This window comes from Rhinolophus ferrumequinum, chromosome 20, assembly GCF_004115265.2.
Source record: "Rhinolophus ferrumequinum isolate MPI-CBG mRhiFer1 chromosome 20, mRhiFer1_v1.p, whole genome shotgun sequence".
NCBI classification, from domain to species: Eukaryota; Metazoa; Chordata; class Mammalia; order Chiroptera; family Rhinolophidae; genus Rhinolophus; species Rhinolophus ferrumequinum.
The window spans coordinates 37,158,371-37,172,606 of NC_046303.1; the positions used below are offsets into that span (position 1 = coordinate 37,158,371).

At 37.0% G+C, this 14,236-nt stretch overlaps 1 protein-coding gene across 18 annotated transcripts in view; it reads right to left on the bottom strand.

Annotated features, from left to right (window-relative positions):
- The window catches only part of ADAM22 (ADAM metallopeptidase domain 22), a 229,731-nt gene that overhangs the window by 76,080 nt on the left and 139,415 nt on the right, over positions 1-14,236 (bottom strand). For all 18 annotated transcript variants that reach the window (XM_033088399.1, XM_033088397.1, XM_033088392.1 and 15 more), the window contains one exon: positions 239-321. In XM_033088399.1, the coding sequence (XP_032944290.1) occupies positions 239-321 (83 nt within the window). The remainder of the gene's footprint in view (positions 1-238; positions 322-14,236) is intronic.

Consider the following 14,236-nt stretch of genomic DNA (forward strand, 5'->3'; position numbering starts at 1 on the left):
AATGCTTCAAATATCACTATAAGTTATCATATTATACAATTCGAAAGCCCCGGATTCCTGCAACTCTAATTTTAAAATCTGCTTGGTTTATAAACCACAGAGGAGAAAAGATCAGACCCATTGCTGATTCAAAATTACTTCGCTACATAAAATAGGGATTTCAATGACAGTGCATTAAAAACAAAGAAGGTAAGTGATTAAAAGAATGGATAGTACAAAAAAACTTGTGGACACTTACTGAAGTCCATGGCATGTTGACAATGCAACAAATGAGGCCGGGTTTCCTCGGATCTGGCCCTGGTAGTAACAGTGTTCTCCTCCCTGCAAACAGAAATAGAGAACATAAGCCTTTGCTATCCCAAGGAGAATTGGCTGCATCACTGCACAGGTTTCTGCCCACATTACCATATGGAAAGCTCTGCACAATATTTTATTATTCAGATTAGTATTATCAAACCATTTCTAACAGAATTATTCATAAGCATTCCTAGTGAGCTGATGCCAAATCAAAAGACTGGGAAATAAAAGTTGACTTAACTCTCCTTTTATGCAGGTGATGAGAGAAGGAACAAAGAAACAGGTATGGAAATACACATGGGGCCCTTGCACCAGAATAAGTTTAATCATCTACTTCCCCAGTCGTGAGAAACGCAACCTGGAGCAGTGGCAAGATGATGCTTTCACATATAGCTCAGTAAAAATGAGTATAAATCATTTGAGAGTCACCCAATTAAACTGATAGGGGGAAACGCCTATTTTCACAGGGTTTATATCAAAACTTGATAAGTCTATACTGTTCTTTTCTCCAACCAGGAACGATTTTACTGATAAACAGTCTAGGGTAAGGTTTGATATTGAGAAGTTTCTTCTAGCAGCCAGTCACATTAACTAAATGCCGCTGAGAGACTCGTGGATTAAATGTTCCTGGAAAAGTAACAGGGTGAATCCTGTGCCATCTCAGGGTGGTGCCTCAGTCTTTCAATACTTGCTACTCAGAGTGTGGTCTAGACACCAGCAGCACTCACATCACCAGGGGTTTGTCAGAAATGCAGAATCTCAGGCCCCACCCCGATCTGCCGTTTCAGAATCAGCAGTTTAACAAGGCCCCTATGTTCACAAGTACATTACAGGCAGAGAAGCACTGCTCTAAATGATTTCTCCCATTCCCCCAACCATCTCCTATTTCTTCAGAAGCTGAAAGCTTCTCATTAACCTGACCCATTGAGCTTTGGAAGACTGAAATAGGACAAACTGATAGAACGGGTGGTTTAAAGGGGCACATGTTGCCTACTTTATAGTCTGGCTTAAGGACGATCCCTACTTAAAACATTTCGTGCTTGACAAGTGGAGGAGAGAGAACAGGAAGACACAAGGATGTAACAAGGCTGAAGGCATTTCTTCACTAGAATTCCAAGGAAAGCAGCCTGGCTAGAGACCCTCATGAGATAATCCCACAAGAATGGGCAAACCTCAGCTTGGGTGAGGGCGTAGAGAGCAGGTAAGATGGTGCACAGTGGAAGCCTGACCTTGTGACACCTTCAATTCCCCAGGGAGACATTGAGCACCATGAATTGAAGATTATGGATGGATGTGATGGAGGATAAGACATGGTGGTACTTCATATGTGGGTCTGACAAGGGTGGAACCCAGAAGGCCACAGACTTCAGGGTAGAAACAAAGCTGGGCACTGACCTCCTGCATAGGTTTGGTTTAGTGTAGTTGTTAACAGTGCGAGCTATCAGCTCCTTCCCTTATCAACTGTATAATCTCAAGGAAGTTACAGAACCTGTCTGTAGCATCTGTCAAACGGGACTAATAATCTCATAGACGATTAAAAAGCTAATATGCATAAAGGGCTTAGACTAATGTTTGGCACTTGGTACACAATAAAAATGTTTGCTGCTATTATAATTACTGTGTCAATTATTGTCGTATTCAATTTACATGCATAATCCTCACGTCAATCCTACAAAGAAATACTGTTTTCTCTGTTCTACACGGAAAGTCAATCTCTGAGAGCCAAGGCTGGCCACCTGGGAAGTTGCCAAGTAAGGATGCAAACTCCGTGTGGACATGGTAATGCAAGGCCAGTGTCACTTCCCCTCCACTATTTATGGGTTGGACACAGAACCTGTGGGTTATATAGTCCAAGTCTAAGCATTCCCCTAGACTGATTTTTTGGGGATTTGTTTTTTGTTTTAATTTATATTTTGACTAGGGCTCAGAGTAGATGTAACATAATGTTAAATATCCTCTGCTGGGGAGTTGGTCCAGTGAACTGTCCCTAAGATTAGATTCTAAATGAATGAGAGAGGTCATTGTGTTTAAAACCATCTTGATTTCCTGGACACATCTGATTGGACCAGAAATCAACACTCCAGCTTTCTATTGGCCAGACATGAAAGGCCAACAGTCGATGATGTGACCTGGATCGAGAGAGACTTCGATCTAAAAGTATTTCCCTATGTTGGATAGTGACTAAATAACCCAGTCAGATCTCCCTGAGGTCTAAGACACACAGTGAACAGTAGATATAAAGATAGTAGGAAAAAAAAAAAGACAGTAGAAACAGATGAAGAAACAAAAAAGATAATCACAAGAATTATGGTATCAAATTAAGGAACAATAGAAGTTGACAAGTCTCTCTATGTGGGGAAAATATGTCAGCAACAAAGGTATATAAGAAATATTTTATAAATTACCAAAATTTTGTTTAAAATACCAACTCTTGAAACATGTTATATTAAATCATAAAAAGAACAAAGAATTTGTGTTTTAAAACAATCCTCCATTATCTTAGGGATAAATAGATGACTTGATAATGGAAAACAATCTTTCACTAATTTCTGATTCTGAAAAATAGGAGTCAATCCAAAAACAACATATGACCAGGACCCATCTGCACAAAAGCCTAATGCTGAAAATGAAGTGAAGAACTCAATATGGTTGATTCATTATCAGACGTTTCCATGATACTTCAAGAGAAGCATAAAAACCAGGAGAGGAATCTTCTCAATTTGGGTTATTAAAATGCAAATTTTGAGGTTCTCAACTAGCTGTATTTAATTTTTCTAAATAACGGTGGAAATTAATTTTTGTGTTGTGATATTTTTTCAGGGATTATTCGCTATAAATCAATATTTAAACTAAGAACTAAAGTAATGGAGCTTTTTTTCATTTAACATACCTGAAAATTTCTGAGTATCAGATCAAGGTCTTAATGTTAAAAGGCTTCTACAATTTATAAAAATATAGTATAAAACTATTAAAATAAATAAATGAAATAAATTTAATAATTTTTATTTTTAAGTTATTTTTAGCCATTATTTTAAAAATAATAAATGCTTATGGAAAAAATTCTAAGACTTCAGGCAGTACATGGTAAAGAGTACAAAATATCCACTTCAGTTGCCCAGGCTGCAGTTGTTCCTTAAAAGTAAGGATTTGGGACAGATTTTTGTGCATCATTTCAGGATTAGTCTACGCATATTTAGGGAAAAGTGTATATATAGAAACAGACAGATATTCTTTTCAGTGCACAAATGGGTTTACACTATTCATACTGTTCCGCCACTTCATTTTTTTCTTAAGGTAATCTTGACATCTTTCTATATCAAAACTTCATTCTTTCAAAGATGGCATATTTCATTATAGGAGTGAACAATAATTTATTTAAATAGTCCTGTACTAATGGACATTTAGATCGTCTCCATTTTTTTGCTGTCATAAACAGTATTGCAACAAACATGCTTTCATATATTTTTTGTGCACTTGTATCAGTGTATGTGTAGGATAGATTTCTAGATGTGGACCTGATAGGTCAAAGAAATGTGCATCTAAAATTTTAATAGCTATTTTGAAGGGCAAATATAATTGTATTTCTTTGCACTTAACATCTGTTTTCAAAGCTGTACCTTTGAAAATAATAAACTGCATTTCATTAAAAATTGTGTATTTCAATAGACCACTATTTAAGCCACCTTTCCCAAGTCTTATGAATTATAAAGTTTCTCCATATCTTCGTATGACTTTCATGAAGAACCAATGCTTTACGCAAGTAGGTATTATATATAATAATCTGAGACAGATGTTGTAGGAAAAGAGAAAAGCCAGCACATCCTAATAGAGTTTGCCTCTTTATCTGACTGCCAGTCACAGCTTTTTCCTTATTGTCTCTTTTGTTCCAGAAATAAATCCATTGTCCTTGAAACTTTCTTCATACTCCTTGATTTAATAATATAGTTATAATAGTACAGATGCTTATTTTCAGCTAATTCATTATAGCTAAAATAATTACCCCCCTCTATAGAAATGCACTATATGATGGTTCATGTCTATTGGTTTATCTTCCCAATGGACAAAAAGCTTATTATAAGTTTTATTCTGGTAAGTCAAAATAATCATTTACTTGTAAAAGTCAAAGACAAACCACACTTTTATTAAAATCAGCCAGAAAGATCTTAAAACAGAATTTATTATAAGTATGATTTTAAAAAATAGCACAAAGGCAGTTACCCAGACTGGATTATAAAAATCTATGAAAATTCAATAAAGAGAACCAGCAGCAAGGCCATCATCATTTACCCTTCATCCAGACCCTCAAAGGAAATGCTACAACTTTATCAGCTCCAAGATGGGCCAGGGCCACCTCCTCCAAAGAACCTTCTCAGATTCCCTCCTCGTGACAAATTCTCACTAACCACTCTTTCTCTGAGTTTTCTTTTTTTTTTTCCTTTTAATTTGTACTACCTCTCTTTACACCTGCATTCCTGTTTCTATCTTCAGTCCCCCACTAGACTATGGTTTTCTTTCAAGGAAGAACATGAGCGTGATCTATGTTTATATCTCCAAGAGTGCTGTTAGAGAGAAAACCTCCCTGAATCTCACTCTCCTCATCAATAAAATGGGGATAATAACTACCCATGCTGCTTCACAAAAGTATGCATGGGATTCCATGAGGTAACAAAGTAAAAACTGCCATAAAAATAGGAGAGATGTGCAGTCAGGGAATATTTATTCAATGAGGGATTCTATGGTGTCCCTTGAGCAAGGATTCTCATGCCTTATTTGTGAAAATTAACATTTCAGGCCATCGACTAATAATGCAGATTACCGTGTCTCTGGCCCAGAGAGTTTGCTTAAGCAGCTTTGAGCTAAGACCAAGAATCTGCATTTTAACAAATACTCCATGTTTTTCTTACTTCAGGAATACACTAGAGCAGTGGTCCAACCTTGGCTGCATATCAGAATTACCTGGGAAGCTTTAAAATCCCAGGGCCCAAGCCATACTCCAAACCAAGGAAATCATAATTTCTGGAGATGGGGCGCAGGCTTCAGCATCCTTTTAAGTGTTCCAGATGAGTCAGTGAAGTTGCAGTGGTTGGGAAACCCTGTACTAGAGAATTGGTGCTCAGTAGCAGTGCTTCCCAAAACTATCTGAGTCCCTGTGGTGAGCTTTGTAAGTCTGAATCCCAGGCCTTCCCTCATACCTACGCAAGCAGAATCTCCAAGGAGGTAGAGCCCCAGGTTTTTCAGAGCAGCAGAAAGATCTTCCGGTGATTTTGATTATTGTACTTGGAATTATTAACCTACAATAGTCAATACAATACCATACCATCCCCAAGTAGAGGATATCAGAAAGATACTGGGACCTTTCAGAGAATGAAAGTGTCTACCATATCCTGGGGATTGTGCTTGGTGATCTTGGTGACTTATGGGCTACTTCATGATGACTGATGAGGTGAATATAAATTTCCTTGTTTCACTAGTGAGAAAATAGATGGAGAGACAGACTTCACACCGTTTTGAGGTCAAGTCTTTTTACACTGGTGGTTCTCAAACGAGTGGTTTCCAGCCCAAAAGCATCTGCTTGTTAGAAATTTAAATTCTGAAGCTTTACCCCAGACTTACTCAATCAGAAGGTTTGGGGACATGACCCAGCCACCTGTGTTTCAGCCAATGCTCCAAGCAATTTCGAGGTACTCTATAAAGTTTGAGAATAATTGCTTTACGCTACACCTGCCTCTGTGTTCTAAAGCTCCACGCTGCTGAGCTCACTGAAATCCCACACTAGTTCCTGAGATTTTTACTGAAGCATAAAGAACATAAACAGCCACAGCTCTTCTCCACATCTTTTCTTGACCCTTCCCCTCCACCCACCCCAGCCCCAGACCAGCTGGCTTTATCAGAAACAAAATGGAAGGTAAAAGGTGAGATAAAAATCAGTGAGAATTTAGCCATGTACTGAGCCAGGAAGAGCGGAGGTGCTGGCAGTAGGGCACCACACAGGATGCGTTGGCCTGGATTAAAGCGCTAGAATGATCAACAACCCCGCTTAGCCTGGGACCAAGGGGTTTCCTAGGATGGGGGTCACTCAGCGCTATACCCATGAAAATCACAGGCAGATACACATGATGTGATCACCATGAAAGGGACAGGACCGGGCAGACATTTTCAGACCAAAACACCAACGCTGCAACCCTGTGCTCTGCTCTGCTCCCTGAGCCACAGCCCGCTCCCCTCTCCATGGCCCCAGTCCCAGGCCTGGCCTTCCGCCCTGCAGATTGGGGCTCATGCTAGCCATCCACCTCCACTCTAGCACAGTAGTTCTCAACCCTGGGTGCACATGAGTTTCACGGGGGGAGCTGTTTAAAAAATATCAAGCCTCACTCCATGCGAATTAGATCAGAACCTCTAGGAGTGGGACCGGGGTATTTTTTAAATCTGCCCAGACGATTCCAATATGTTGCCATGATTGACAAGCTATACACCTCTGCAGGAACTTCAGCCCTGCCCTTGAACTCTATTGCACACAGAGTCCTCCCAGGCTTGTCCACTGCCCAGACTTCCGTTTGTGGCCGCATGGCTGCAGTCTGTTCTACTAGGTGCTCGCCTACAATAACCTCCTCCCAACCTCCTCTCAATTGGCAACCTCTTCCTACCCTTGGCCCTCCCTCCCAACAGTGAGAAATGGCATTTTCAGGCATTTTTGAGTTGGAAATATTCTGAGGCTCTGTAGGGCCATTTGCATCAAGGAAATTCCTAGAAATGCTAAATCTTATGTTGGAGAGGATCCACTAACCCACCGTTGACAAAAATTCATAACCTGGAATTGTACAGAATTAGACTGGATTTATAAAAGGGGTACAAGCTAAATATCTGTTCAGGTTTAAAGTGTAAGGGTATCTGATTCTACATGCTCTCCATCTCTCTACAAGAAAAGTAGAAAGACAATTTCATCTCATTTTACAGTAAAGTAAAATTCAATAAAGCTATCCCATGGTGGTTTCCAAAGGCCAATAATCAATCCATGGATCATACTAATGCATGTCAAAATCTTTACCAGTTCATACCCAAATGAGAAAAATAAGTACAATGTAGTCAATTTTTCACAAAGCTAAATGTATTTAATTTCTATATAACTGTCCCTTCCTTCTCTCTTATTACTAAAATTATCCCTTTTTAAAAAATTTTATAGACTTTATTTTGAAATAATTTTAGATTCACAGAAAAGTTGCAAAGGTGGTAAAAAGTGTTCTGGTATACCTATGACCCAGTTTCTCACATTATTAACACCTTACATTACCTGAAAATATTTGTCAAAACTAAGAAATTAACATTGGTACATTATAGTTTACTAGACTCTGACCATTCAGAGTTCACCAATTTTCCATTAACTTCCTCTTTCTGTTCCAGGATCCAACCCAGAGTACCATACTGCATTAGTTGTCATATGCATTTTTTTTTAAATTGGTGGCAATAATAAATACAATTTAGGTGTTTTGAAGGGGTTGTTTCCATACCTGGAAAAATAAAAAGATACTGATCCCTAAAATTTGTTTCGTTAGTATACTAGGCTATAAAATATAACTCTAGGATCAAGAGTATAAGTGAATACTTAATACTACAGATTTTCAAAAGAGTTTTTAAAAAACTACCCTACATAATCAGGTTTAATTTAAATGACTGATTAAAATGTCATTTTTAATACAACTGATGGAAATAAATTCTGAAAGGTTACTCAATAATACCTGCTATAGTAAAAATCTAGGACTCCTTGTTACCTGAGATTGTTCTGGACTATCCTTTCAAGGATGTTTGTATAGTGGACAGACTGGGAAGAAAGATATCTCTCTCTAGAGCAAAAGGCAAGCATGTTTATTTCCTATTAGAAAAGATTCAGGTTTCCTAAATTTGGAATTTCTCTCTAGTAACACAATACATTGTGTGTACAGGTGTCACCTGGCCCTTTCCTCTGTCACTCTCTGGGCATAAAGGCTCTTAATATAAGAAAATATTGACATTCTGGGTACTGCTATGGCCGTGAGTTAACAAAGTCCTTTGTCTCTGAAATTGCAGCAGGCTAACTTCTTAACTCGTAAATAGGATGAAACAAAATCTCAGACCTTCACAGTTCTTGAAACTTAATTTCCATCTTCCCCTAAAAATTAGGAGATTTGTTAAAAGTGAGCCTCCATTCCCACATTTCCATTTTCCTGTAGAACAAAAGTTAGCTGAAGGTGAATAAGGCACACATTGCTCATTTTATCACACCTAGCCTGTCTTTCATTTATACTACTGGTTGAAACTTTTGGACATTTGTATTTGCCACCTCATTTCAGGGTGCAAGTGTTCAAGTAATATCCAAATTATTAGCTCATTCCAACATCTAAAGCTAAGTGGTTGTTAAAATCTCTGCAGTATTTTCATATGCATTTATAAACATTAGGGTCTTATAGCATAGACATCAATCAAAACACATGTTGAAAACTAAAAAGAGACAAATCTAGCTGACAAAAAGGAGAATGCTTTCATTTAAAAGATGCATGGTTCCTGTTGAAAAGGAAATGATAAAACAAAAATTATTGTAGCAAAAGTTTCCACAAGAAAAGAAAAAACCAGAACTAGAAAGGCACTGAATATAAATAAAAGTGATAAGGAAAGAGTTAGTCTTATTGGAAGATGGTGAACCACACAGAAAATAGAGGAGCCATAATTTTCTTTTGAGCTCTCAAATTTAAAAAAAAAAAAAAAAAAGCCCACCAGGGACCCAGCGAGCTTAAAATCTATTTTTATGGTTGTGCAGGAGTCTTTCCTTATACTGATTTCCCCGGGGTAATGCCAGCTGTGGAAAACAAAGTCTGAAAACTATGATAGATTCCCAGGAGTTACAGCTCACAAGTACCTTAAGTGAGCAATTTTTAAGGTCTTTTGAGTTGCAATGCATTTCCAAAAGGTTCAGACTTTCTCTCTTCTTGTATGTTGGCTCAGGCACCTCCAGCACATACTCTAATTGTTTTTATATTAGTTATAATATAATTAAAATGTCTTCTGTATTAGTTTCCTAGGGCTGCCATAACAAATTATCAAAAACTGGGGTGTTTAAAACAATAGAAATTTATTCTCACAGTTCTGGAGGCTGGACGTCTGAAACCAAGGTGCTGGCAGAGCCATGCTCCCACTGAAGGCTCTAGGGAAGAATTCTCCCTTGCTTCTTCTTAACTTCTATGGTTGCCAACAATCCTGGATGTTCCTTGGATTATAAACATATCCCCAATCTCTGCTTCTGTCTTCACATGGTGTTCTCCCTGTATGCCCGTCTCTGTCTCTCTGTCTAACCTTCCCCCTTATAAAGACACCAGTCATCGCATTAGGGCCCACGCTAATCCAGTACAATCTCTTCTTAACTTGATTACATTTGCAAAGACCTATTTGTAAAAAAGGTGACATTCACAGGTACCAGGGGACAATAATGTTAAGGGACACTATTCAACACAGTACAACTTCTCATCTCTTTGAACATGACAAGTGAATTTTTATATTCATAATCCAGGGATTTTGCTTCTAAGAAGCTTGGTTCAGTGGAATAAACTGGAGGTGTCTACCACAGCATTATTCACCTAATAAGATTAACCTTTATCTTAATTACCTCTAGCCAACCATTCTAGTTTCCCATAGCTTCATTTAAAAATACTGGTCATTATTTTCACATAAAAACTCTCCAATTCTATTAAGTCAAACAAAGCTTCCCAAATTGCTTCTTTTTAATCACAGAATAGACAAGAGGAATTTTTTTTTTTTTTTTTTTTTTTTAGCTATCAGGTAATCACGACAGACCCGTTAATACAACAATCTCTTATCAGACCACCAAAAAAAATATTTAGGTTCCCATAAAACAGCTTGGCAACAAATCCCTGTAACACAGAGAGGGTACTTATCAGGTTCTCTGAATTGCAGCTCTAAACTGGGAGAAGGGAAAATCAATGAGGACCACAAACAATGACTATATAATTACAAACCCATGAAATTATAACTCTTTCCAGGAAACCACTACATAACTGTATCTTTTTACAAATAATAGAAGTTTAAATGCATTGCTCTATATGAATTTTTTAGCATAAGAGATGTGTATTACCTAAAATCTCATTCTGTAATTGATGTTTGACTATAACAGGAAGAAATATAATTGACTAGAAGGAAGTTACACAAAAGGAAAGCATATCTGGCATCCCTAAAATAAAAGAAGAAAAAGGGTTTTGTTCCACCTGAAAAGAAGATTTTGTTGTTTTCTTTTCCTCTTTTTTTTTTTTAAGAAAATGTAACTATATGAGGGTCTGAGGTAAAGAAAAAAAGGACGTGTTTTTTTTTTCCACTTATACCATGAACTTATCCTCATTTAATTTCACTTCCAGTGTATCATCTTCTCATTCTTTCTTTTTTGGAAGAAGGAAGGATAAACAGGGAAAACTTCCAGCTGCCAAAAAAGGTTGCCTTGTAACATGTCTTTTCCCTCTTGTACCCTGAGCCTTAAACACTGTGCTCAAGAACTCATCACAAGTACTCAGTGGTGCATTTTTTTTTTTACCCTTCTGTGGATGATTTTGACTTAGTCCAGGAGTGATTTAAAGGTACAAACAAGAGGTTTCTCAAAAAATTAAGAATAGAATTACCATATGACCTAGCAATCCCTCTTCTGGGTATCTAACCAAAAAACCTGAAAACATCCATAAAGATATATGTACCCTTATGGTCATCGCAGCATTATGCATTGTGGTCAAGACAGAAAACAACCAAAGTGCTCTTCGATAGATGATTGGATAAAGATGTGGTATACATACACAATGGAAAAAATGATATAGAGCCATTTGAGACAATATAGATGGATCTTGTGATTATCATACTAAGTGAAAGAGTCAGACAGAAAACGTCGAGAACCATATGACTTCACTCATATGTTGGATTTAAAACTGAAAGCAATAAATGAATAAGACAAACAAAAACTCATAGACACAGACAACAGTTTAGTGGTTACCAGCGGGTAAAGGGGGAAGGGGATGGTAGAAGAGGGTAAACAGGGTCAAATATATGGTGAGGGAAGGAGAACTGACTCTGGATGGTGAACACACAATGCAATATATAGATGATGTATTATAGAATCGTACACTTGAAATCTATATAATTTTGTCAACCAATATCACCCCAATAAATTTAATAAAGGTAAAAAATTTAAAAATAAAGGTACAAACAAAGGGTTGGCCTACTGAGGAGGAACTTCTCAAACAATGTCCCTCAGGGAGGCAAAGTAGTATTTAAGGTTGTATCTGATTTAAAAGTAACATTAGACTGAAAAAATTAAGTGGGTTCTTTTTTTCCCAGCAACTGTTTCTATGGGCACAGGTTGATCACTTGCCATTTTTTTTGTTACTTATTTTCCTATAAAACAGAGGAAGGAATTGAATTAGGTCTCTGAAGTTCTTTCTGATTCTATGATTTACAATCTAGTTATAAAAATCCAAAGGTTACCAACATTTTTTTAATTTTAAATACTAAGCCAAATTCCAAAAAATCAGTTATCTTGTACACTGCACTTACCGCAAAAGAATAAAAGTTGAAACCAACAACAAAAGATGCTCATATGTTTGGAAAGTTTTTAAATGTTAAATACAAAAATTTTAAACAATTTAAAAAATATTTCTAAAAATCAGTAATTTACAAATAATATAAAAGTCATGGTATAAATTACAGAATATGTATATGGATAAAAAAACAATCTAGGTATCAGAACTTCTAGGATGGTGCTAAAATGGTACTAAACAGTAAATTTTACATTCCTATATGCTTATAGAAATGAAGAAAGATCCATAACGAATAAGTCACACATTTAACTTAATGAGTCATGAAAAGAATAAAATGTAATTTTTAAGTAAGAGAAAGTAACCATTAGAAATGAAAGTAAAGATCGTTATTTGAAATAAATGTATTTAAAAAACTCTAACAAGATTGATCAAGTAAAGGTATGAATAAAGTATAATAGAAATGACATAAGAGATACGCTGATAAAGAATTAGTAGACGTTAAGAACCAGAAAAGGTTTTGAAGAAAATATGGCAAAATACTAACATGTTAAATCTACATGTGGATATCTGTTATAATATTTTGTACAATTTTCAATTTGTTTTAAATATTTCAAAATGACAGGAATTTTTTTTTTTTTTTATCACAGGTCAATTGCTGGAATCTCATGGCTTCAAATTTAATGTTGAATTAGAAGTGGCTCTAAAACACCTCAGGAAGGAATACGTGAATATGAGCCTCAGCACACAGGATGAAGCTTGCACAGGTGAGCAGAAGTAAGGTTTGCTACCTGGTTTTTATTTTTCACTGCCTCTTTTTATAGCCGGGGGAATAATATGCTCTCCCAGACCTATCCGCAGTGAACTACTCTCCACATAGTGTTGGGTGAACAGGAGAAACCACCCAATTTCCTGACACCTGGTTTAATTCATTCACTTATTTTTTTGTTCGACAGATTTTATTGTTTTCTAGGTATACACATTACGCTAAGTGCTAGGTATACAGTACAAGTTTCCATGGGAGTTTACTTTTGGAGTAACTTCTCATGGAATTGACAGTCTGGGGGCATACCGTGTTTCCCTGAAAATAAGACCTTTCTAGACCATCAGCTCTAAAGCATCTTTTGGAGCAAACATTAATATAAGACTCAGTCTTATTTTTATATAATATAAAACCGGGTGTAATGTAATGTAATGTAATATAATATAATACCAGATGTTATATTATATTATATATTATGTAAGACCCGGTCTTATATTAATGTTTTCTCCAAAAGACACATTAGAGCTGATGGTCCGGCAGGGTCTTATTTTCGGGTAAACGCGGTAGAAGATTGCCTTATTATGAAGCAGAGGTAAAGGACTGCTATTAGTGATCCCAACATATTTCCCATGTCCTGAGTAGAAACTAGCAGTGAGAATGGGTAGAAGCCACCAAACGCCCAGCCAGAACTTTTTTACAAACAAATTGCCACCTGATCGCAATAACGATATCAATACTGACATTTATGGAGCACTTCCCATACCCTAAGCTCTAGGCGATGTGTCTAGGCTCATTTAACAGATGAGAAAAATGACCCAGGGAAGAAAAAAGTAAGTTGTCCAATGCCACAAGAATATTAATTGGCAGAGTCAGGATTTGAATTTAGGTCTGTCTAGCCCCAACAACATTCTCAGTCTCTAAGTTTTACTGCCTTCAAACTCCAGATCTATCCTGGACTTAGAAATAAGAGAAGTAACTAGTTCCATCTGTTAATAACAGCCAAGAAAATTTAAAAAAAAAAAATTTCTTTAATCAGAAAAGTAGCATGACCTCAAGAAGATAGCACTGACTCTGTCCAAAAATGGAATTTCTATGTGGAATACCTATTGACCACACTCAAAATTACCAAACCAACCACTCTGCCTTCCAGAGAGAGTTACAGGTACCCTTACAGATTTTTAAGACTATCGAGAGAAGAGAAGACAAATGCAGAAAGTAATCAATGTGTCAAGTCCAAAGCCATAATTAGTCTTGCTGCCTTTCGGGTACACCTGATTTCTTTGAGTTGAGGCTCTGGTCAAACATTGAACTCCTAGTTTCTTCCTTCTTGTACCACTGTCTTCACCTCTTAGTCTGTCCACCCTCTCTGATTTCGTTCTATTCCTCTCATGCACCAAGGCCCCTGGGCCTTTGCACATGTAATTTCACTGCCTGAAAAGCTAATTTCACCTGTTTGTTACTTATCTTTTAAACTTCAGAATTAATATCATTTCCTCAAGGAAGTCTTCCCGAAACAACCAGACTAGGTCGGATCTCCCATCAAATCCTTTCAGGACAACATGGACTTCTCTTTACCACACTCTCATAACTGTCATTTAAAAAGACCTTTTGGTAGTTATTT